The sequence below is a fragment of the Mastigoproctus giganteus genome, chromosome 1 (assembly GCF_048544385.1).
Source record: "Mastigoproctus giganteus isolate SK-2022 chromosome 1, ASM4854438v1, whole genome shotgun sequence".
NCBI classification, from domain to species: domain Eukaryota; kingdom Metazoa; phylum Arthropoda; class Arachnida; order Uropygi; family Thelyphonidae; genus Mastigoproctus; species Mastigoproctus giganteus.
In genome coordinates, this window is record NC_143575.1 from 108,994,396 (window position 1) to 109,020,930 (window position 26,535).

Genomic DNA, 26,535 nt, shown 5'->3' on the forward strand with positions numbered 1-26,535 from the left:
TGTATTTCTTTCACGAGTCATCGACGTTATTCTAAGCCGGGCCTTTTCCACCCAGTAGCACAATGTATTTCCACTCATTGTGCTACTGGGTGAAAAAGGCCCAGCTTCGAATCCCGTATTTCCACTTATTGTGCTACTGCACAAACAGATGTAAAGGTACATTATTTATTATTATTATTAATAATATTAGGGTTACCAGGAATTTAATACATTAACCCGTATTTGTGTCTGTAAATTGCGTGTTCTCTGGCCGATTTGCCTGTTTTGCTGGACGAAAAACCCAGTTTCTGGGGACCTTGCTATCTACGCCTGACACCGATTAACTCAGCCAGGGAGTGAAAAAAGCCCATTAGAGTTCCTCGTGTCATCGACGAGATTCGAACCCGGGCCTTTTCCACCCGGTGTGGGGAGGACGGTGACGATACCACTGTACTATCGCGCAGACGAATGTAAAGATACATTTAAATAAATTTATTTTTTGAATTATTATATTAGGGTTATCCGTCATTTAATACATTAACTCGTATTTGTGTCTGTAAATTGCGTGTGTTCTCTGGTCGATTTGTCTATTTTGCGAGACGAAACACCCCAGTTTCTGTAGAAAATAACTTTGCTATCTACGCCTGAGACCGACTAACTCAGCCAAAGAGTGAAAGAAATCCATTAAAGTTCCTCTCCGTGACTGAGTTAGTCTGTCTCAGGAGTAGATACCAAAGAAAAACTGGGGTTTTTTCGTCCAGCAAAACCGACCAGAGAACACACAAGCAATTTACAGACACAAAATATGGGTTTATGTAATGAATTATGGGTGACCCTAATATAATAATAATAATCAGAGTTCCTCGGCCAACAGTAACACCAGACATTACAACCACCCTGTGTACTTAGTAGCAGTACCCGTCACGGAGTGGAATCCCCCAATCAGGGAGAAATAATATAAGAGCAACAACAATAATAATAATAATAATGTACCTTTACATCTTTTTCTGTCTGATTGAGCTTGTGCTCTTATTTCATTCAGCTCAATCAGACCTAGCTCTTGTGAGGCGTTCTCTCCTGTGTATTGCAATGTTTTAATTTGTAGATAATTGTTAGATAATTTGTAGATAATAGTTACTTTTTTGTTTTCACTTTGTAAATAATTGTTTTAGAATCCTGAAAGTATCGGGAAGCTATGAACTTATGGCCGCGAAGGGCATCCTGCCCAATCTTTTGCAATAAAGAGATTCTCTCTCTCTCCTTCCTTCCTTACATTTCGAGGGTACAGCTCTAAAACGGTGTTCGCAGTCCGGCCGCTATGTAGTCTACCGGACTGAACCTACTGGCAACTGTCTAGGAGGCTTCTGCATCAGCTAGTGTATAATCTCGCTGAATCTACTCTGCCAGATAGTGACTGGAGGAAGTACGAGTTGTGTATATGCGGAAGTGGGGGGGGGGGAAGCATTGTTGAAGCATGTTATGTCAAGGCGCTGGGCATATTCTTACCATGTGTACGCCAAATAAAAATTGCATTACTTCATACAGCATGTCCTTACCACCTTTTCTTACTTCTGAATACACCATGAATTGTCAAAATAATAGAGCAAACTTATCTGCGAAAAGATCTGAACCTCCCAAACACTTCTCATTCATTTCACAAATATACATGGTCCCAGTTCTAATCTCAGTGATGTCCGTTTTACCGCTTACCGTCTGCCAGACTCCATGTACTTTTTCTGACAAAATCGTATCGTTTGATTCAACCACTGCTCATCCCAGTTTTCCGAATTATTCGCTGTTTGATTTCTTTCGCTTCAAAGGTGCTGCTTGTACATATGTCGGTTCTGATATATTTCCTGTCAGAGACTTAGTAATTTGAAATCTAATCTTTTCGATCTTCTCTGGCTTAAAATCTTTCTACCACATTCTGTCAAATTCATTTCTTGCCTCTATCGTTCTCCCAACTCCACCAATCACTTGGAACTCTTCGACTTCCTCTCCTTGAAACTTGAATTTCTCCAGTCGAACTTTTCTAAAGGTGTGGTAATTTTCCTTGGTGATTTTAATGTTTACAACTCCAGCTGGCTTCCGCTATCTAGCAACGCGGACCCAGCTGGTCGGGTTGCTGGTCTTTCTGTATTATAGTCATCATAGTCATGATGCTCATGACTTCTGATTTAAGTCCTTTGTTTTTCCTTAATACTTGTTCTTCTTTTCTTGTGTTAAATATTCTTATGACCTCTCTGAGTCTCTTCTAATGGCTTTGCGTAACTCTGTATACTCAATTTTGTCCTTGTCAGTGTTTATCTTGCTCATTATTTGTCGTCTTCAGTTCATCATGACAAGTGTTTCTTGACTATATATTTTTCTTCTTTGGATTTCTTTTTACCTATAGGTTTTTCGAACTTGATCACTTTCTGAAAATTGTTGTATTCCTCGTCGATATCTTGGTCCTGTACAGTCTGCAGAAGCTCAAACTTGCTCTGAAGTTCCAGTACATACCGCTTTTTCTCCTCTTCTGTTATCTCAAAAACCTTTGTATTATTTATTGGAGTCAGTTTTTTCCTTTCTTTTCTTACACCTATGCATCTTACCAAGTGTACATCTTACCACTCTTTGTGATCACTTCCAACATTTACCTTGTTCAGGACGGTAATATCGTTCACAATATATCTTCTGTTAGTGAGGATGAAGTTGATTTTATTAGTTATTAATCCATTTGGGCTCTTCCGTACAGGGCCGTTTTAAGAACCCTAGGGCCCCCTTCGGCGAATTTCCAAATTTGTTCCCTATTCAGTTTAAATTTTGTTTTATTTATTTATGGGTATGTTATAATGTTAGGAATGCGACTCTCTTAGTCGCACGCCTAACATTATAATACAGTATATATAATATATAATTATATATACAGGGTGTCTCAAAAATATTGGTACAAACGTTTAGAGGAGGTAGGTAACATCTAAAGGAATGTGAATCGCATAGGAACCCATAACCGGAAACGTCACCGTAAGTCGGTAGACGGTGCTGTTCATCAGTTCGCGAGAGGAAAAATTTCTCGTTTACTAATTCAAGCAGTAGTCGCCGCACGAAGAGCATGCATAGATATACGAACTGTGATCTGGCAGACATGCACCTAGCGTATGGATAAGCAGAAGGCAATGGACGAGCCGCTCAACGAATTTATGGAGAACGCTTCCCAGACAGACATGTACCGGCCCACCGGTTTGTTTGCGCGATTATGTGTCATTTAGAGGTAATAGGATTTGTGCGATTATGGGTCATTTAGAATTAGAATTCAAAATTTGTGCGATTATGGGTCATTTAGAATTAGAATTCAAAATTTGTGCGATTATGGGTCATTTAGAGGTAATAGGAGTAGTGCGGGCAGACCACGTTCGACGCGAACTCCCGCCATGGAAGAAATTGTGTTGAATGCCGTCCAGAATAACCCTACTACCAGCACACGTGCCATTGCCTCTGCCTTAGGAGTGTCTCGTTGCAGTGTTCAGCGTGTCTGGCACGACGATTCCTTATACCCCTTTCATCTCCAAAGGGTTCAGTTACTGCTCCCCAAGATCATCCTGCACGTGTGGCTTTTTCGCAGTGGTTTCTCCAAGAAAGTGTTCAAGACTTGAATTTTCCAGCCTATGTTTTGTTCACGGATGAGGCTATTTCACTCGGGAAGGCTTATTCAATCAGTACAATGCTCATGCACAACCCACACAGTGTGCACCCCCCCATGCGGCACGACATCGCTTCGCAATAAATGTGTGGGCAGGTATGGTCGGTGACTGCTTAGTCGGCCCATACCTGTTACCATCCCGCATGAACTCCGCTAAATATCGGATCTTTCTTGAACAAGTTCTACCAGGGTTACTTGACGATGTTCAGCAAATATGAGACGCAACATTTGGTTTTAACATGACGGGGCGCCTGCCCATTATGGAAGCCGTGTTCGTGACCATTTAAACAGGCGTTTTGGGCGTCGATGGATTGGCCGTGGTGGACCCGTTGCCTGGCCCACGCTCACTTGATTTATCGAGCCTTGATTTCTTTCTGTGGGGGGGGGGGGCTCAAATCTATCGTGTATGAATCGCCTGTGGAGACTCGCTGAGCTGCTGCTATTGTCAAAGAAACTCCAGGTGTGTTCGACCGTGTCCGCCAATCCATGCTGCGTCGGTGTCACGCATGCATCGCGTCTCATGGTGGAACCTTCGAGCATCTGTTGTAACATCATGAAATGCATCCATCTCGTACTGCATTGTTAATATTATGTCAAATAAATGTTTGCCACTAATTACTGTCTTTTGTCATTTCTGCTTCTTGTGCCTCTGCTACTACTTTCCCGTGACCTTTCCGGTTATGGGTTCCTATGCGATTCACATTCCTTTAGATGTTACCTACCTCCCCTAGAGTGGGGGTAGGTAACATCTAAGAGGGACTTAGGGGGACTTAGAGGGGAACAGGTATCCTGTGTGTTATCAGACACTCAGCCTAAAACACTGATGGATCCAATATCTCTCTATTACAGAAGATTTAGGAGAAGTCCGGTTGGCCTGCCTCCCTAAAATCCACTCATGCACACCTTCTCGATGGTAAGCCCTGTTACGTCACTTAGGTGGCAACGAACGTGTAGAGTGGTTCTCTTCAAGACGCCTGGTCAGCGTGAAGAGGAAAAGACCAAACCCTCCAGCAATGAGAGCACAACAATACAAATGGCCCTCAGTCCCCAGCAGCTTTCACTCTCCCTCTTACGGCAGCGAGAGGATCAGAGTGGAAGCAGAGGGTACTAAGAATCTCTGGGTACGACCAGGCTGCCATGCACGGAAATTGAACTTGGCCTGTTATAACGTACGATCACTCATCGGTGAAGACAGGATATTAGAGCTGGAAAAGGAATTAGAAAATGTGAATTGGAATATCATCGGTTTGGCTGAAACAAGAAGAAGAAATGAATCACTTATAAGTTTATCAAGTGGAAATCTGCTGTACACCAATGGAAACAGTGAAAGGAGTGAAGGTGGAGTTGGGTTTCTGGTCCATAAAGATTTTAAAAACAACATTTTGGAATTCAAAAGTACATCACCAAGGGTGTCAAGACTAATACTCAAGATTTCTAAGAGGTACAAGCTAAAGATTATAATGATTTATGCACCAACATCGAGCCATGATGATGAAGAGGTTGAAGAAATGTACACTGAAATTGAGAGTCTTCTAGATGAGCAGAAAACCCACTACACTATTATTATGGGGGACTTCAATGCTAAGGTTGGAAAAAGGCAAAACAGTGCAGAAAGAGGAACTATAGGAAATTTTGGAATTGGTGAAAGAAATAAAAGAGGTGAAAGACTTGTGGAATTTGCAGAATCTCAAGGAATGTCAGTAATGAACACTTTTTTCAAGAAAAGGGTGAACAGAAAGTGGACATGGAAGAGTCCAAATGGATTAACAACTAATGAAATCGACTTCATCCTCACTAACAGAAGATATATTGTGAATGATGTTACCGTCCTGAATAAGGTAAATGTTGGAAGTGATCACAGAATGGTAAGATGTACACTTGATATAGATGTAGGAAAGGAAGAGAAAAAACTGACTCGAGTAAATAATACAAAGGTCTTTGAAATAACAGAGGAGGAGAAAAGGCAGTATGTACTGGAACTTAAGAACAAGTTTGAGCTTCTGCAGACTGCTCAGGACCAAGATATCGACGAGGAATATTACAACTTTCTGAAAGTGATAAAGCCCAAGAAACCTATAGGGAAACAGAAATCCAAAGAAGAAAAAATTAGTCAAGAAACACTTGTCATGATTAACCAAAGACGACAAATGAAGAGCAAGAAAAACACTGACAGGGAGAAAATTGAGTATACTGAGTTATGCAAAGCCATTAGAAAGAGACTCAGAGAGGACATAAGAAGATTTAACACAAGAAAAGTAGAACAAGCATTAAGGGAAAACAAAGGATTTAAATCAGCAGCCATGAGCAGTAATGTAGAAAGACAAATGATACTGAAACTGAAGAATAGCGATGGTGTACTTATAAACAGCAGAGAAGGCATAATTCAAATAGCAGAAGACTACTATAGAGAATTATACAAGGAGCGAGGGAATGATACCAGCAGTGGGGAAGATGGACTGCAAAGTAGCAACACATACGACATACCCGATATTCTTCCTGATGAGGTAGAACATGCATTGAAGAAAATGAAAAATCGGAAAGCCCCGGGGGAAGATGAAGTTACTGTAGAGTTGTTAAAATTGGGAGGAAGAGACATAACACAAAAACTGGCAAGGCTCTTCACAAAGTGCATTAGAAAAGGTGTGATGCCTAAGCAGTGGAATAATGCAATCATAGTTTTGCTGCATAAGAAAGGAGATAAATCAGAAATTGGAAATTATAGACCAATTAGCTTGTTATCCCATATCTACAAGTTGTTCACAAGGGTCATTACTAACAGATTAGAAAGAATACTTGATGAGAATCAACCGAAAGAGCAAGCTGGCTTTAGGACAGGATTCTCAACTATGGATCACCTTCATGTAATATCACAGCTAATGGAGAAAGCAAATGAATATAAAACACCATTATGCCTGGCATTTGTGGATTATGAAAAGGCATTTGACTCCATACAGCATAAGGCAATGTTTCGGGCACTAGAAAGACAAGGCATAGATACTCCATATATTATGATTTTGAAGAAAATATATGAGAGTGCTACATCCTTTATTAGACTAGACAAAGACAGTAGGAAATTTAAAATCGAGAAAGGAGTTCGACAAGGAGACACAATATCTCCGAAACTGTTTACTGCTGCCCTTGAGGAAGCTTTCAGAAGATTAGACTGGTCGCAGAAAGGAGTCAATGTGAACGGAGAGTACCTAAACCATTTACGATTTGCAGATGACATTGTGGTCATAAGGCACGATCCCAAAGAATTAGAGGAAAATCTTAATCAGTTATGCACAGTTAGTAAGGATTTTGGACTAAAGATGAATATGGCTAAAACAAAAGTAATGATGAACAAGTATGCCACAGAAAGGGAAATAATGATTGAAGGAGCAGTAATTGAAAAGGTGGAGTCATATACTTATCTGGGACAAGTTATTAGCTGTAATAATGATAAATGGCTGGAAGTCAAGAGAAGAATAAATTTTGGATGGATAGCATTCAGGAAATATAGTCACATACTGAAGAGCAATATCCCAGTTTGTCTGAAACGTAAAATAATGAATCAATGTATACTCCCCACCATGACTTATGGAAGTGAAACTTGGGCACTCACCAAAAGAATGGAAGAGAAGCTAAGAACTACACAGCGAAGAATGGAACGAATTATATTGGGAATCAGACTGTTAGATAAGAAGAGAAACACATGGATTAGGCAGCAAACTCAAGTAAAGGACATTCTTATCAAAACTAAAGAACTAAAATGGTCTTGGGCAGGACACATAGCTCGAAGACATGATGACAGATGGACTAAGAAAATAACAGAATGGTACCCAAGAGGAGCTAGAAGAAAACCTGGAAGACAAAGGCGGAGATGGATAGATGAAATTCATGAGTTTTTGAGTAGTAAATGGATGGCCAGTGCTCAAAACAGAAGGAACTGGAAAGTTGCTGGAGAGGCCTTCATCCTGCAGTGGATTGAAAATGGCTGATGATGATGATGACCTCCCCTAAACGTTTGTACCAATATTTTTGAGACACCCTGTATATTATTAATTTATAATCATAAGCGAGAATTAAATTTGTTAATTATTTTTTTAAATATTAATATTTTCGGCACTTTAAACTATTTAAAGGAAGCCAAGAACATTATTCGTATATCATTATGTTTCGTGTTTGCGGTGCTTTCGACCGCAACGTAACATATCGGATAGAGGGTCTTTTAAAAAATTATTTAAGATCAACAAGTGAGGCCCCCAGTAGGCCGAGGCCCCTGGCGTCCGCCGGGTGCGCCGCCCATGCCTTAAAACGGCCCAGCTTCCATATCCATTTTCTGTTCACCCTTTACTTGAAAAAAAGTGTTCATTACTGATATTCCTCCAGATTCTGCAAATTCCACAAGTCTTTCACCTCTTTCATTTCTTTCACCAATTCCAAAATTTCCTATAGTTTCACTTTCTGCGCTGTTTTTTCTTTTTCCAACCTTACCATAATGAAGGTGTAGTGAGTTTTTTGTGTCCATTTTTCAACCTCTTCATCATCATGGCTCGACGTTGGTGTATATATCATTATAACCTTTAGTTTGTACCTCTTAGAAATCCTGATTTCTAATGACCCATTTCAAAAGTAGTCTTGACATCCTTGGTGTACTTTTCAATTCCAAAATGTTGTTTTTTATATTTTTATGGACCAGAAAGCCAACATCACGTTCGCTCTTTTCACTGTTTCCATTGGTGTATAGCAGACTTCCGCTAGATAAACTTACAAGTGATTCATTTCTTCTTGTTGTTTGAGCCAAGCCGATAATATTACAATTCACATTTTCTAATTCCTTTTCTAGTTCTAATATCCTATCTTCCGATGAGCGATCTTACGTGGTAACAGGCCAAGTTCAGTTTCGGTGTGTGGCAGCCTGGTCGTACTCAGAGATTCTTAGCACCCTCTGCTTCTACTCTGATCCTCTCGTTGCCGTAAGAGTGTGGGGAGTGGAAGCCGCTGAGGACTGAGTGCCATTTGTTTTGTCGTGTTGTCATGTGCTGGAGGGTTTGGCCTTTTCCTCTTCACGCTGACCAGGCGTCTTGAAGAGAACCACTCTACATGATCGTTGCCACCAAAGTGACGTAACAGGGCTTACCATCGAGAAGCTGTGCATGAATGGATTTTATGGAGGCAGACCAACCGGACTTCTCCTAAATCTTATAAAATGGAAAGATATTCGATCCATCATTTTTTTTTTTTTTTTTTGGAGTGAGTGTGTGATAACACACAGAATGCCTGTTCACCACTAAGCCCTAAATACACATACTTCATTTCAAACGGGTGCTGGGGATTTTGCGTACGACAATATATTTTCATATGTATTGTTTAAAGATGCGGATAAAAAGAAAAACTGAAAATAAAAATTATTATATTAAAACTATTATACCTTTTTGGAATAGGGTACATCTCTTCATATATCCTTGTTTAAAGATCGGAAAAGTGAATGACTCTTTAACGACCACCTTGTTTTTATATCCGCGTTCAACAATACATATGAAAATATATTGTACGCAAATTCCCCACTTTTCTGCTTGTACGCAAAATCTCCACTCATTCAAACGTAACAAACTTATACTAGTATATAGAAACAATTAGAACTTGTTAATCCTCTTGAGTTCTCGATTAGGTAAATGTTTTGCAGGTTAAAAATAATTCATCACGTAGAAGACAGCGATATATCTCTGAAGACTTTTCCAATAAAACATTCACGAAGAACGTTACCCTAAATTGATACGAGGCTAGTTTGTTCAAGCTGGTGTACACCCACCTGGAAAGAACTCATTAAACTGCCTAATAAATCACTCGTAACTGACGTAAATTTAATGCCGAAACCATCTACCGAGACTATTTAACTGGACCCTTTCAAGTAGTCATGCATCGTTGTTTGAACATTCCGGAATGACTGAGAGCAAATGGAATAACCCAAAGGGCGTTTCTCCGTTAACACTTCCCCGGTATTCCAGCTGCGTACCGACATCTGCGACAGCTGGTTGCTTTCATTATCCGACTGATGGAATTAAACCGTGACTGCTCTTCTTCCTACCAAAAAGAGAAGAAAGTCACATTTGGTTAATGAGCTAATTATTATTCATCGTGAGAAAAATTAAAATCGAGTAACAAAAGACACGAGAACTTGCTGGGCTGTTTGTTGTAGGAAAGAAAAACGGCAGAATGACATCAACAGATCATCAAATAAGTTAATAATAAATACATTTTCATACAAGTGTAGGACCTAATCACACTTTTACTTTTCATTGATGATGAGTATTTTGCATGAAACTAGATCAGTAATCCTGGGAATTTTATGGAGGCTACTTGCAGTAGTTTTCCCCTATTTTCCTCACCTGTGTATGAGACTATAATCAAAGTGCGTTCAGAATCGATTTGTCTGTTTGTGGGTAGAGAAAATCCCCAGAGCAACTCAAGGAGGAAAAACCTCGAATCTCTGCATGATTTCAGTTAACTGTGAAAGTGTGAAAAAAGTGTGAAAAGTGTGCCGTCAGAAATTACTCTGGTCTAAGAAAGGACTCTACCCTAACCCTTTCAAAATGCCATGTCACTAAGCCCCACTATAGTACTATTCTGACAAGGAGGTCGCTTTTGCTGTGCCTAATATTTATTTTTATTAAAAACTTTTTTATCAGTTATCACCGTGAGTCGTGTGTTTGTTTTATATTCCGCATAATTTTATCAGTAATTCTCAGGAAATTATAAGCAGTATATACAGTTAGGCTTGACGTAGCTGAGTGGTCAGCAGCGAGAATACATAGTGTGCATAGTGTTGGGGGAAAGGCGCCTCCGGTGGTTTCCCACATCTGCGCCATATATACTCTGTGGAGACAAACAGTATCACTGTGAAAGCCAGAAAATTTTTTTGTGTTGTAAATGAAGTATTATGCTGGATTCTGTTGGGTGTCCTGGCTTTTGGCCGCAGGGCCTCTGATGGGACCCCACGTTGCCCGCACACACCACTAGGAGGTAGCCAGGCTGCCCATAATTCTCTGGCTAGTCTCCTCCAGGTCACCTGAGCTTCCTGGAAAGAGACCAAGTAAAAAAATAAATGAATAAAAATAATAAAATAAAATAAAATAATAGGGTACAGGGAGTACAGGATGTACTGGAGAGGGTAAAGGAAAGGAGGTATAGACAGAGCGACGGAGGATGAAAGGGAAGGCATCCTCCACAGGTTGGATGGGAATTCTCTCACCTAAGCGGAAGTGGAAGAAGAGGCCCCTCGAGAGGGTGGGAAGACAATCACGTATCAAGAGAGACATGGATGACACAATTTAAGCGACCTGAGTGTCAAGTCCAGTAGCTAGAAGTGGTCACAATCTAGGTGAAGATGTTCAGTATATGAGAAAAGGGTGTTGATCAATGTGCATCAATTCCAGGACGTTGTACCAGTGATCTTCTTCTGGTGAAGAGATCATGGGCGAAGGCAGAGAAAGCGTGGTACTGGTCTTCCTCATTGATCAGAAAATGTTCATTTCCTCGAGGCAAGGCATGTATTTTTGATATGAGCAACGTTCGCAGGTCCTCGTAGAGCGGGCAAACATAGAATAGGTGATCCCAGTCTTCGTTTTCACCACAAAGACAGCAAGGGTCATCCACGATGTTCATAGAGGCAAGTTTGTGATTTATGGATCCATGGCCTGTAATCAGGAAAGTGGTATATAACGCTGGGCTGTACCATGCTGGAGCTTTAGGGTAGATCTGGGCTATTTCAGGTAAGAATTTTTTAGTGATGGAACCTTTGGGGGTGGTTTTCCATCTGTTTTTCCAGGCGTTAAGAAGGTAGACTGCAAGGCGCTTTTTTTCTTCTTTGATGGTGTTTGCTGGGTGTGTAGTGAAATCCAGGATGGTGGTAGGGAGTCCCTTTGCGAGCCGGTAGTTCACGCCTTTGCGAATTATCTGCAGGTCCAGAGGGAGAACTCCTGCCAAGACTTGGAGTGCTGGGTTGCTTACTGTGCAGCAGGCACGGGTGATAGTGAGAAGGATATTACGCTGGATGGAGGTGAGCTTCCTTTGGTTACGAACGATGATACCAGACACCTGCACAGTAGGTTATAGTGGGAATAAATACAGCTTTGTATAGCATATGCAGTGAGCGGAGATTTAGGTCCCAGTTAGACCTGCTGATCCTCACTACCATTGCCGTGTAGTTCCTGACTTTGTGATGAAGGTAGTCTATATGCGGGTAAAACGTGAGCTTGGGGTCCAGAATTACACCAAGGTACTTCATTTCAGTCGTCAGTTTGATAGTTCTACCAGCAATTTTAATCTGCGGCAGCCTGCTTATTTGAAGGGTTCCTCTGAGTGGAATTGAAGTAGTTTTCTTAGGGGATATATGGAGTTTATGGAGGCTGGCCCATTCTTGTAGCTTTGTAAGGGCTCCGTTGGCTGTTGTTTCCAGGGAAGCTCTGGAGTTTCCAGTGACTGTCAGTATCAAGTCATCTGCGAAGGCTTGGTGGAAACATCCCCCATGTCTAGGTTCAGGAACTCGTCCATGACTACATTCCATAGGAAAGGACCAAGGACAGAGCCCTGGGGGCATCCTCTGTAGACTTGTCGATAGGCATTTCTGACTGTAACACTTCTGTTGTGAAGATAGTAGTCCTGTATGCAGCTGTAAATATTTGAACAGCGAGAATACAGTAGCACATGCTAATGCACCATGCGGGAGTTTACTGTTTTTTTGTTTTTTTTTTCTATGGCCATAATGCACCTCCCAGTTTTTGCATTTTACTGTGATCCAAGCCCGAGGCGGGATTTGAACCCGCGACCTTCGGATTTCCAGGCAGGCACTTTACCCAGGGAGTTTACTGAGCCCTATAGAGGACATCTTCGCTTAAAGAGATAGATGCGTTCCTGAAAAGGACAGCTTACAGCAAAAAGGCATTAAATGAACATAAGTTTTTGTTAAAGGCAAGGATTAATATTGAGTATGAAATTTTGCAATAAATTATGCACGATAAGTTAAGTACGCCAGTTCATATGGTTTTTATAGTGTATTTTGTGTGTAGAAGTGTTTTATGTTCACAGGTTTGCATGTTTTTGGAGCTGAAAAACCTGGATTTACTCATGAGGGGGCTTTACTCCCTCATTTCTGCGATCGGCTAACTTACAGCCTTGATTGAAGAGGCCCTTCTTCCACTTACCGAGAAAATATTTGAACCCAAATGACAGAGAGATAGAGAGAGAGAGAATTTTATTTATATGCAGTAACTAAGCTCGTCTGAATAATTCCAGAACAGCTTTCAAAACCTTAAACAAGTATGCGATTTTGAATAAAATTAGTAGACGCAATAACCAAATATGGGAATATGAGCAGGTCATACAGAAATTTATAACAGAATGAGATATCATATGCAGCATATCTAAAATGACAAAGTGAATTACATAACAATACGCTTTGATAAAAGTACTACAGATTGGGGCTTCGTGAATATCTACGGTGATAATATTCCACATGAAAACGATCTCCCAAGGAACCAGTCTGTCTTAATCATACATTAACTTCGTAGCGACCGACGTGTTGCACGCTATGCGAAAAACATTCCCCTTGTTCAGTAGAAAACCGTGCAATAGTGAAAATGGTTCTGAAAGCGTGTGAAATAACAGGAATATAACAGTGCGTGTTCAATGTCGACTAAGCAGAGCTCTTCTGAAATATGAATTCCAGTATCACAAAGAAATGCTACATCACTGTTAGATGTGATCAACAGGGGTGTAATCATTTGTGTTATTCTGTCCACTAGAACAGGGAAAGACACCAGTCGATGTCACCAGATGGACCACGAAACAATTTTGGGTGGATAATATATACATATATTTTTTTACAATTTATTAGTATACAGGGCGGTCATAAAGTAACTTAACGTAAACATATTAATTTACATGCAAGAAAATAATAACCAGGATATATGGCGATGTCCCAATTTACATGGGTAGAAATATTGATCAATATGCCTTCTCTCTGAATCAATAATAGCTCTGATGCGAGCAGCAACTTATGAATAGCTGAGGAAAACTAATCTTGGGACACATTCCTTAGCTCTACTTAGGTTGCTCTCTTTAGTTCTGTAAGAAATTTTGGATCATGTCTACCGACGCAGCCTTTTAGAATTGGAATTTAATTTTCAAAGGAGCACTGTTGCGAGGTTTTTGCCGCTTTATTTTATCATTAGCTCTACTAATAATTTAACATCAGTAGAGTTTTCATCCCGAAAAGTGTTCTCTTACTTCAGCAATGCTCTCTTAGTTCATTAACACTCAGTGAATATGTGGAGACGGCCATGATTTTGAATGATCACCTGATCCAACCCCTCCCCCCTTGTCTCAAATCCGGAATGATAACATTGTCAAATATAACCGCATCTCTCTGTCCATTCACGGATACAGTAATGAAGTGTCCATCAACAATTTCTTGAAAAGAACATGGTTCCAATTATGATAGCAAATGTGAAACTGCACTGTTCTGTTACTTTTTCATCATTAACGTGTGTCAGTTATTGCGTGTGGGTTTCCTTCAGTCAACACAACACAGTTATGCGTATTAACAAGACAATGAAGGTAAAAGTGGGCTTCGTCAAACCATAGAACGTTATTAGCATTAGTTGAGGCATTTGATGCAAGAAAACAAACTTATGCAGCATCAGCCAAAAAAAAAAATAAATAAATAAAATAAAATAAAAAAAAAAGAAACCACTTCCACTTCACCCCTCTGTTCGTTCAAAATACCTGTCCAGCTGAGCCTTAAACTTATTTAGGCTATCAACTTCCATGACAAGGGATGGAAGTCTGTTCCACCAACCAACCACCCGCTGGCTAAAGGCAAATTTTCGCACGTTTATCCTACATCTGTCTTTCCTCAATTTGAATTTATGCCCTCTCAGGTGATTATTCTGAGCGAGAGGAAGAATCCCATCAGCATTGAGCATGCTCAAACCATTCAAGGCTTTATACACCTCTATCAGATCACCTCGCTGGTGCCTAGTCTCAGACACTGTAATTCGCAAAACTTAAGCCTTCTTCGTAAGAGCACCCCTTTGTTCCATTCACTAATCTTGTTGCCATTCACTAATCTTGTTGCTAATCTTGTTATCTGTCCGTTGTTGGTCATATTCAATTTGGGCGATACGCAGGTGTGCGAAATTCAGACGAATTTCTCTTGGAGGCTACTTGCAGTGGTTTTCCACTGTCTTCCTCACCTGTGTATGAGACTATAACCAAAGTGCGTTCAAATCGCTGTTTTTCGTACAGATAACTTTGTTATTTTGAAATGTCTGTATCTAGAGCTCTCTTGCACTGCATTCCTCTTAAGGGTGAAGCTGATGGTAATTCATTTTCAGTTCAGCTACTTTCGGCAGGGCTCTTGAAACCCAACATGGACCACGGGGCAAATAGCTTCAGTGATATACTGTGTAAGGGTAGGGCCCTGTGATATGCTGTGTAAAGCGAAAGCAAGAGTTGAATGCAAATCTACTTTATTTTCTGTGCATAATGGAAAGCTAATGTATGTTTCAAGGGACAATACGAAAAAATAATAATAAATAAATAAATAATTACAGTTTTGATGCGTAAGTATGATAATATTTTTGAATCATAACATTCTGAAATATTGAAGACAACTCATTTTATTGTTAACTATTTTATTACATTTTGAATGTTTTACATGTAATTTGTAATCCAACTAATCTATACATTAATTCATTAAATCTAATAATTTGATTACTATAGTTGAACAGAAATTATTTTACTTTAAATTTAGCTCTTTTTCAATGTTTTAAGTTTACGTTTATGTGTTGCTTTTAATACATCATTTTTCTTTTTACAATAATTGTCGAAGAAAATATTGATAATGGTATTAATTAGCAAATTTAAAATTATTTCTCCAAAATAACCATTTTTGTAAACATTATTCAAATAAAATTCAATAGTTTCGAAGAAATTTGAAATAATGATAGGAAATTCTCCGATTACGTAACTTCAAGAATTCTTTTTCTACGGCTTGTGATGATATAATGTTTTGAAATAATCTATACCAATATGCAGCAACAGCAATTACATTTTGATTCAGTGCACAACAGTAAACCTCTATCCATGTTTTGAATTGGTTCATATTGGCCACCAGTAGGTAATAGTTCGTTCACTGTTAAAATAAGTTTGCATTCTTCACAGCGATATCTTTTGATAACAACATATGTAGCATATCCAGCAAGATAAGCTAAGAGTGGCATGTAATCTTTTTCTTTTATTAAATCACTTTCTGTGACGGTAATATAAGAAAACGATGTGGATGTATTAGCCTCCATTCCTTTTTCAACAAGACTTTTCTGAAATGCAATTTGTATTAAAATCATTAATTGCAAAGTTACCAAAAGTGTTTGATTTTAAAGTTAAAGGTAATACAGAACGCATTCGTAATTTCATTTCATTCTCATAAACTTGCTGTAAAGACACATGATATACTGAACCAGAAGTCTGTATTGACCAAATCTTTCCCCTAAGGTGTTTGTTTTAAATTTCCCTGTAAGAAAATAACTCGTATTTAATTTTGAAAAATACTAATTTGCAATTTCAAGTAATGCCTAAGCTGTATGCTTCAAAGCAGTGTGCGTCTCTCTCTCTTGTTAAAAAACCTGTACTAATATTAGACTAGAAGCAGTTCCCATCTATCTAATCAATAAATAAATTTATTTAGAAAAACATTTTCATGATTTTTTAATTAAGGGTTTTTGGTGACGGTTTTTAATCTTTGTCCCTTTAGGAGTGTTTGCACATTCACTATATACCACCATGTTAAAACAATTCTAATGAAATCGGCGGTATCTTTATGAAACGGCAAATTTCTTTTTGGAGTTAAAAGAATAAGGCTATTAATGACATGTTCATTGAAAATCTGCAATACAAGTTTTACACTTTGTCTCTCCAAACCTGAGGAATTCAAAGCCTTCAATGTTAATTTGCGACCATATTTCACAGATTTTTCAGTTTCCATGGAATGCAATGCTTTAAGGCAAGATAGTGAAGCTGTATGAAGATGTTCAGCATCTTCAAAAGATGGATAATAAAATTTTTTATCAGAGTTACATTGGTTTAACCAGTTATTCCGAATGCATTTCAAAATATGAACTGCATCTATAACGAAAAAAGGGCCTGAAGGATCAATGGAATTAGGATAAACAATACTCAGCTGTGGAGGATTTGTAAATAGTGAAATTTTTTTTTTTATGAAAACCCCAAACACGAAAGGTATCAAAACCTATAGTACTTAGTCCCGTGCATGGGTTGAAGGAGAAGTATAGGGGGAGGGGGATGCCGGAAAGTTTGCTCTAGAGACTAAACATGGGTTTCACCACTTCAAGCCTCCAATAAGCAAAGTGGTGGTATTTCACCGGTTGATGAAAGTCATCTACCACCTATACTTTTTATATTAATTGAACTATTATCACTTACAATTGCTACAACATTAAAACCAATTTTTTCCAAACCCACAATAATTTTTTTCAAAACTGAATGTAATTTTTCATTGATAATAAACTTTGAATCATAAATACATAAGCACTTGTAGCTGCTTCAGTACTATCAAAAGAATTTCCCAGTACGCTTTCACCTTTGTAATCAATATAAGGTTTCAGAAGAATTTCATCGATCATAAAACTAATTTTGCGTTCTGAAGAATTTAAAAAGGCCAATTTCTGTTTAGCATATATCAGAAAACGATTCTCTTGCTGGTCTTCTGGAATTTTTGCGTTTAGAGATGAACAGAGTCTACGAATAGTACTTATTATTATTAGCCATATGGTACAAGGAAGCCTGAGGCTTATGCTGCACCAGCCAAAAAAAAAAAAAATTGAATACCCTGAGAGAGAGAAGTAGGAGGGAATCACCAAAAAAGAGAAGAATGATGATATCCAGCTCAGGACCCTAAGTGTGCCAGATGTGAACCCCCGGGGTTGGATGAAGAAGTAGGAATGCAGAATGCTAGAAATTTTTAGGCATGTGGAGATATCGAAGACACCAAATATGAAAATATTAATACTTCGATGGAATATCTGTGTGCATTCTTTTCACATTGTAACAAATGCAGTTGTTCGCATATGCATTTAAACACTTATTCTCTCTCGCTGTTAATGTCTCCCGCAATTGAATTCAGTAAACTACAAGCAACATTTAAAACAAAGGAAATAATATTAACATCACTGCTGTTGGCAATTACTGGTCTGTTCTAATATGTCAGTAATCTAGTTTAAACTATTCACCTTCAGAGGAAGTTTCAGCGACTTTGACTTGCCTAATTATTAATTTCAGCACTCTGTATGAATACCGACAACATGAAATCTTCACTAATCACGACTGAATAGGCAATGGAAAGTGCTAGCTGAAATATTATATATAAAAACATAGTATAGTTATTTTTTGAAATAACTTGCCAGCATTCAGGTACTGTATGTCTATTCAGGCACTCTACTAGTGCAAACGTATGAAATTCTCGAGCTTTTTCATAATCATATTTACTTTTAATACTATTTTTAGGGCCTTCTCAAAGTTTTTTCCTTCTAATCTTCGCTTCTTCTTTTCGGACTATCCCTTGTAAATGCTTGCGATGACAAATATCTTGGGCAGTTCGGAAACTGTGATGGAACAGCTTCTTGAATTAATTTTGGATGCTTGAAATCCACAGTGATTCTCTTGTTTTTCCCATCAAATTTATATGTTCGTCTGGGATGGCTCGAAATGAATCTCACGTACCTGTAACAATATGAAATATGTAAATACAATATTATGCACTCTTCCGAATTTCACTTTACTTAATATTAGCACCTCGTAGACGATTGTTATTAGCTTTTACAACTAAGGATACCTCAGTCCGCGTACACAGGTCTGTAATTTATCAAAGGTGGCATATAATTACACTTCGTGTATTTGTCTACACTAAAAGTTTCAATAAATAAAATTAACATTACGCATTGTATAAATATTGAGATTTTTTGATTTCTTAAACAAGTATGCACTTTTCTTCAGTGTATCCAATACATGAAATGAATATTTTTTATATAAATGAAACACAAAAGCCAATTTTATATAAATGAAACAGAAATTCTGACAAAATTTACTTCTATATTCTGGGAAGAATATATCTGTTTCATTTTCTGATGATAGCTAATTGTGTGATACTGTACTATCGTTTCATTAGTGTTAAAATACCACTATTTAAGATAACTATTATTAACGTACCACAAACTTATTTTAGCAAACTTACCTTTGAATGTTCAGATGGCACAAAGTCTTTCCTTCGTATAGCTTTCAACCATTTGTTAAAACAATTAGTTAAAACAATGTCCTTCAATGGAAAGCCAAAGACGTGTGCTTTCGGACCACCTTTATAATTTCCATGGCATCCAGGAACACAACATTTTCAAGGCATTATTAAAAATTTCAAATGGCTTTTATGAGATGAAATATCAAAAGACAAATACACGTACAAACACAACAGCACTAATAACACGAACAAAAGCACTACTACTAATAAACAAAGGCTTAACCTCTACTGGAATAGGTTCTTGACTTTTACCCCTCGGCCCACTTAGCAGACGGGTTAGCCCACCGATGACGTAGTAAATTGGCATTGTTTTTAAGGTGGCGGTGGTACAATGCGGAAATAGAAAGACCAATATCTACATGGACTATACGCTGGACACTAGCTCGTACACGCTACGGCAGTTGACGGTCATCACGGAAACCAATGATTACTACGAGACAAGAAACTGTACCTTGTATGGGCATATCAGCATCAAAACTAGCGACCAACATGTGGAAATCTGTTGCTTCGTCTGATGAATCCTGTTTCCAACTCTATCATTCTGATGATCGTGTCGGAATTTGGAGAAAGCAACATGAGGACAATGCCATCTGGATGGCATTATCCTCATGTTGCTTTTCGGCGGGCTAGAGACAGTGATGTTGTGATTTGGGGACTTTTCGTGGCATGCCCTGGTCGCCGTTAATCAACGGCTCGTCGGGACATGCAACCCTTCATGGCGACAGTCAACCAGACAACTGGCGTCTGTGAACAAGGCATTGCCCCATTCCACAAGGCCCAGCAGATTGCTAACTGGTTTCAGGAACATGACAATAAATTCTCTGGCCTACTTATGTCGCTCAACTCAGTTGATCTCAACCCATTTGAGTTATGCTCATCCTGCATGTTACAACTTTTTTAATGGAAAATGCTGTTCTCCAGTGGAGAAGAGCATTTCCCATTTAAATGAATTAAATTACTTCCACCCTCATTAAAACGTGAAGGCAAACTTTATGAAATACAGGATTTTATTTCCTTCGCAGAAAACATAAATTTCATTTTTTTAAAAACTGAACCTTATATAATGCTAGAATCTCAACATGAATAATACTTTTAATCTGGGAATTCCAAAATGGAATTCCCAGATTAAAAGATATGGGCAAAGGAACACATTCTATATTGTAAATAATTTAGATTTTAATTTAAGGAAGATGTACAATGTAGCACTGTACGCTTCTGCTAATTCCTTTAATAGTGTTCCATTTTCAGGCCTGACATAGCCGAGTGGTCAGTAGCGCGAGTGCAGTAGCACACGTTCTTTAAGTGGACTGGGATTCAAGCCCGTGACCGCTAAATACGATTAACATTTGTATTGATTGATTTATTGAAAACTACTACACTGACTGGTGGTTGTGCCGGAGTATAAACAAGAAAAAAATATTATGAAATTGTTTATAAGATTTAACTCGGTTGTATTTGTCATAGATCGACTATATAACTTGTACTGAATCAACTGAAGCGTACTCTATGGGTACCGAAACTTAACTGGTATATTGCAATTTTTTTCTAATGTGATACAAATTATTATATTAGGGCCACCAGTAATTTCTTACATCTACTCATATATTTATTTGCTGTTAATTGCGTGGGTTCTATGGTCGATTTGCCTGTTTACTGGACGAAAAAACCCGAATTTCTGGGGATGAAAACCTTGCTATCTACGCCTGAGACCGACTAACTCAGCCACAGAATGAAAAAAACCCATTAAAGTTCCTCGCGTCATCGACGGGATTCGAACCCGGGCCTTTTCATCCAGTGTGGGGAGGACGGTGACGATACCACTGTGATGCATATCGTGATAGAAAATGTATATAAAAAAGTGCAATTTACTCAATACACAGTAAGTATTTAATTCAATTGAATCTATAACTACCCAAGGAAAGTTGCGCCATAAAAATCGAAATCAAATCAACTCAAAGAAAGTTAGATTCTGAGGTGTATAATTCTTTGACATTAGCATTAGCAGAGGCATATGATGCAAGAAAGCAAGCTTATGCAGCATCAGCCAAAAAAAAAAAAAAAAAAAAAACACTTCCATTTCACCCCTCCGTTCGTTCGAAATACCTGTCCAGCTGAGCCTTAAATTTATTTAGGCTATCAACTTCAACATTCCACCATAGGCGCAACCGTAGATTGCCAGTGGCCATGACTACGCTGTTTTCGAATTCGCTTGACACCAGAAAACATGGTAAATGGCTTTTGTAAACGACCACACACAATTCATTGCGTGTGGTCGTTCCTATTATAAAGAGAAAATTCATATATTCATTTACTAAAACTGTATACTTTGAATGTAAAGATGGTAATACTGTAAGCTATCATGTGTAGAGGTTGATTTGATTTTTTAATCAATAAAAATTTAGTTTCCCTCTACACTTAAAAACAATTTGTCATAGACGTATTTTTAAGCTTCAGTGAGCTGAACTTATTCATCGTATACGAAATATGAAGATGCTTGAAAAATAGCAACATATGTATAGTGGCTTAAAAAATAGCAACATCTGTATAACTTTTCATTTTATTCTTTGTATCTTTTATAAGTTATAATTAAAATATTAAATAACACTGGTCCAAAGTGGGTTCCTTGAGATACACCCATGTTTATTATGAATTCTTATCATAGATTTCTTCAATATTTGCTTGAATCTGTCTATTTTTTGTTTTCAAATAACTAACCATTGCATCAAACTTTTTTCCTCAGAACTATAGATAAATAAGTTTGTAACACAGGCAAATTAATCATGTCGAAAGCCTTAGTCCATGTATATTATAAACATAGTATTACTGTAATTTAGATGCATATTGAATGAATTATTTAATTCTTTCAATAATATTTAGGTATTCTGTTCTTCTGATATGAATGAAGATTTTTTTAAAAATATATTTACAATAGAGAATTTGGATTAGTAGATATTTACCAATTAGTGAATCCACTAATTCGATTGATGAAGTAGTTTTCTGCTGTCTTATTTAAAGGGACTGAATAGATATGAAGTCTATAGTCTAAACAGTCTTATCGACAATTTAGACATTCGTTTTCATATCCCGTAGGGAATAAAATTAATTACGCGCATATGCAGATTTTAAATTCACAATATATCGGATTGAGTTGGTTTTAATATACCTAAGAAAAGTTTACACACACACACACACACACACACACACAATTCAGTATGATTATTGAATAGAATATTTCTAAAATTTTTATGCTTTTTATCCCAGTAATAATAATAATCTCCTCTTTCTTTATGTAATTTATATAATAAATATATATAATAAAGTCAAAGAAAATTTTTAAATAAGTTTGGGACAAAGTTCAATATTTTAACATTTGTTCTTACTATTTAAATAATTTCATTAAAACTTTTGTTAAGATAGGAAGAACGTCCCTTTTACTATAAAGATTGACTTACGTTTATTGTTTCCACTTAAATCACAGACTTTCGGGAAAGGGAAAATTATTTCTGCTGTGCGTTGCGATACTGTTGTGGCTATTTGATGAATACAAAGCCGTGTGTGCATTCACGCAGCATTTTCAGACGTCAAAAGTGAGGTATGCTGAACGAGGCGCTAATCATTCGAATTCTACATGGATTGTGGTGAAAAGGAGCCCAACTTTTAGAATTATAAGCATGACAGCCTAACAAAAATATTACCCCTCAACTAGGGCTTACAATACCAATCAAAATCTTAATACTGGTATTTCAGTATTTTTAATTTATGAAACCGGGATACCGGTATTCCAAAAACAAACGTTTTTCTCAATAAATTTTGATGACAGTTAGGTGCAATAAAGTTAGGAAAAAACAAGTACAAAAAACAAGACTTGAATTCAAGTTTTAAATAAACATTTATTGCAATAATAAATATTAATAAATAAATAGGGTCGGCATTGAGATTTAGTTCTATACCATGTTGGTATTTTCTTTTTAATTCTGAAGTTTAGCCCTCTGAAGATTACAAATAGATTGAGCGGCAACGTTCTAGCTATCACCTGGAAGCCAAAAAAAAAAAAAAAAAAAAAATTGTTTAGGGTCACCCGTAATTGATTACATCTATGTGTTTTGTGTGTGTAAATTGCGTGTGTTCTCTAGTTGATTTGCCTGTTTTGCTGAACGAAAAACCCCAGTTTCTGGGATGAAACCTTGCTATCTATGCCTGAGATAGCTGAGACTAACTCAGCCACGGAGACAAAAAAGCTCATTAAAGACGGGATTCAAACCCGGGCCTTTTCCACCTGGTGTGGGGAGGACGGTGACGATTCCATTGTGCTACTTGTGCAGACGCGCCTGGATGGCAAATAACAAAAAAATCAAATTATTATATTAGGGTTTTCCGTAAATGATTACATATACCTGTTTAGGTATTATGTCTGTAAATTGCGTGTTCTCTGGTCAATTTGCCTGTTTTGCTGGACTGGACGAAAAAACCCTAGGTTCTGGGGGGAACCCTGCTATTTACACCAGAGACCGACTAACTCAGCCACGGAGTGAAAAAAGCCCATTAAAGTTCCTTGCATCATCGACGGGATTCGAACCGGGCCTTTTTCACCTGGTGTAGGAGGACGGTGATGTTACCACTGTGCTACACACGCAGATGCACCTGGATGGCAGCTGTAAACACTGCTCAGCATAATCTGTGCATGGCCAACACCATAGTATGTTGAATGGAGTTTGACCTTGTCTTTCATTTTTTGTTCTCTGAACCCGGTGGAACCACGTTCCTGCTGCATAGGACACAATGGGGAAGAAGGCAGCTTTGTAATGCAAAGAGCGTCTGGTTAGAAAGCCCCCTTGAAGATCTTCATGATTGCAACTGAAAATCGTTTTGTTTTTATTCCTAGGTATTGTAGATGTGGAAGAAAGCTCAGCTTTTGGTCAATGACTACCCCTAGGACTTTAGCGTGCGTACACCTGCCAGACTATTGGCAGGTGTACGCACGCCTGCCAATTGGAAGCTGCTTCCCAAAGATCTTGATTTATGGTGGGCGCCGCAGGTCTAACTTCGATTTAAAAAGCATCATTTTTGTTTTGGTGAAAAACAAAAATGATGATTTGAAACAAAAATGAAGATTTTTGAGAACGTCGAAGCGTTGGGATCAGCTAGGACATGATTTGCTTTGTTTTTAAGGTGGGAGTGTGATTTCCCAGAAACAACTATCATCAAGTCCTCTGCAAATACCACAATTTTGCATCCTTCAAACGATTTAGGCCAGAGAACACTGTAAAGGCCAGAGATTTAAAAGTGTATGGATATTGTAAAGTGTATTGTCACATATCATTGTTTTTCTGACCTTTTAGCCATCGGGCCCCTAATGGGATCCCACCGCTGCCCACACTTAGCCCTGTGGTGGTAAGTCGGGTACAACACACTATTTTTAAATAGTAGTCTGGCAGGTGTATCACCTAGTTTAATAAGATTTCAGTGGCTAGGACCTAAAAAAATGGGGATGCGCTAGAGGTTGGGTCAAACCAAAGGAATTTTAAGTTATGTAGTGTAGAATTAAGAATTTTGAGTGTAGGGCTATGATAATTTTGACATGGGTTGGACACTAGTTGGAAAACTAGTGGGGACTGAAGGCTTGGTGGTGAAAGACAGAAGTATAGGGTTGATAGAGTAGATTACCCCAAAATCAGTGAGGCAGGCTCATGCCCCACTAGGTGAAGAACGAGGATGGCATGTGTGTGTGTGTGTGTGTGTGTGTGTGTGTGTGTGTGTGTGTGTGTGTGTGTGTGTGTGTGTGTGTGTGTGTGTGTGTGTTCTTGAAACCGGGTGGCTTCCAGGCATAAGCCCATCTCCACCTTGATAACCTGTGGTGGTTTAGAAAGAAATTCTACATAGCGGGCATGGCCTGAAAAAGTATATACAAGAAAAGTGGAAATTTTTAACTGTATGTGCTTATAGCACAAATCCCGCACCCACCAGAAGTAGCGCAATACCGGTGGGTGCCTGCATTCCTGCTCTCAGGTGGCCCAAACCTGAGAGCCTTCAACCTGATGAGTGGGGAGGAGGCGGTGGATCGTCTTCTGCCAAGTGAAGGGTTTTAAAAGTGGGCAGGGCTAGGGTGCCCTGCTCAGATCGCCAGAATGGCGTTTGGCAGCAAGCTGCTTTGACAAACCTGGTAGTCGCAGTCCAGACCCAGAAGATCAAGTCCAGACACAAAGTCAGCGAAAACACAGCAGGATGCTGAGGAGTTGAAGATCTCAGTCGCGAAAGTAAGTATTGTCCAATTGGTCAGGTCAGGTCCAAATTTCCATACACGGGACAGTGTCCTGTCCAGGGTATGCTTACTCAATCTAATGGGTAGTATCTAGATTAGTGGTGCAGCATTCAGTAGGACACTGGTCTCATCCAGGTTTAGTTTAATGGCTTCAAGCTAGATGACATAGACATGGAAGAGGTGCAGATTGCATCCTAGGGAGGAGTCCAGTGCCAACGGTGTCATCAGATGCCATTACTGGGTTATAAAGGAATTTTCAGACTTTCAGTTTTGTAGTTGCACGGATTTCGAAGTTTGGCGATGTTATCAGCATATTCCAGGCTTGGAATAATTATGGTCAGCATATTCCAGGCTTGCTTGTGTCAGCTGTACTGTTCATGTTGATGGGGTTGCCATTCGTTGCCATTCATGGTTGAGGAAGGGTTCTTTGCCTGGTGAAGAATTCTGGGCGAAAGTGGAGAAGGCATTGTAATGCTCTTTATTCTCTAATAGGTGTCTTTCTTTTCCTTGCAGGAGATAATGGATCTGGATAATTAAGATGCATCTAAGGTCCTCATAGTGTGGGCACTTCAGGACAAATGTGGTCTGAAGGCCTGGAGAGAGCCAGGTCGGGCATTTAGGATACACTGTTTGGACATCCGGGATAAATTTGCGTGTTATCGCGTCCTTCCTGGACTCAGCCTATCTATGTTGCCAAATTTGAGTTAGATGAATGATTAATCTCTTTTCCTCAGCCTTCCTGTTGTAAAGTGGATTCAGCGTGAAACCTAGGATTGTGTCCGATTTTCCCTTGGAGAGTTGTTTGAGAAGGCCAGTACGTACAATTTCTAAGTATAAAGGAAGCACACTAGCCAGGACCTGCAGGACATGAGTTGAGACTGTAAGGCATGCTCTGGTTATTATTAGAAGGATAGAACGCTGTATGGTTTCAATTTTACATCTGTTAACAACCATCTGTGTTGGAGAACCACGCCCTGGAAGCATATGTGATGGAGGGGTTGAAGACTGCCTTATAGAAGAGCGCCATGGGGTCCTTCGTGAAGCCCCAGTTCTGCCGGGTCACCCTGGCCACAAGGGCAGCATAGTTAGTAATTTTCTTATGAATATGGATCAATTGTGATAGGATAAATTTTTATCTAGGACTACTCCTAGATATCTCAGTTGTGGCTGCAGTTTAATGGTAGTACTCTGTAACTATATTTGTGGAGGTCTCTTCTTGTAGCTTGCCTGTCAGCAGCACAGAACAGGTCTTTGCAGGTGAGA

The 26,535-nt window shown here is 38.8% G+C and overlaps 1 protein-coding gene across 1 annotated transcript in view; it reads right to left on the bottom strand.

Moving 5' to 3' along the window:
* The window catches only part of LOC150091093 (uncharacterized), a 73,945-nt gene extending 51,371 nt beyond the window's left edge, over window positions 1-22,574 (bottom strand). The window contains exon 1 of the mRNA XM_090383016.1: window positions 22,466-22,574. Within this exon, the coding sequence (XP_090239142.1) occupies window positions 22,466-22,574 (109 nt within the window). The remainder of the gene's footprint in view (window positions 1-22,465) is intronic.
* Window positions 22,575-26,535: the final 3,961 nt, after the last annotated feature.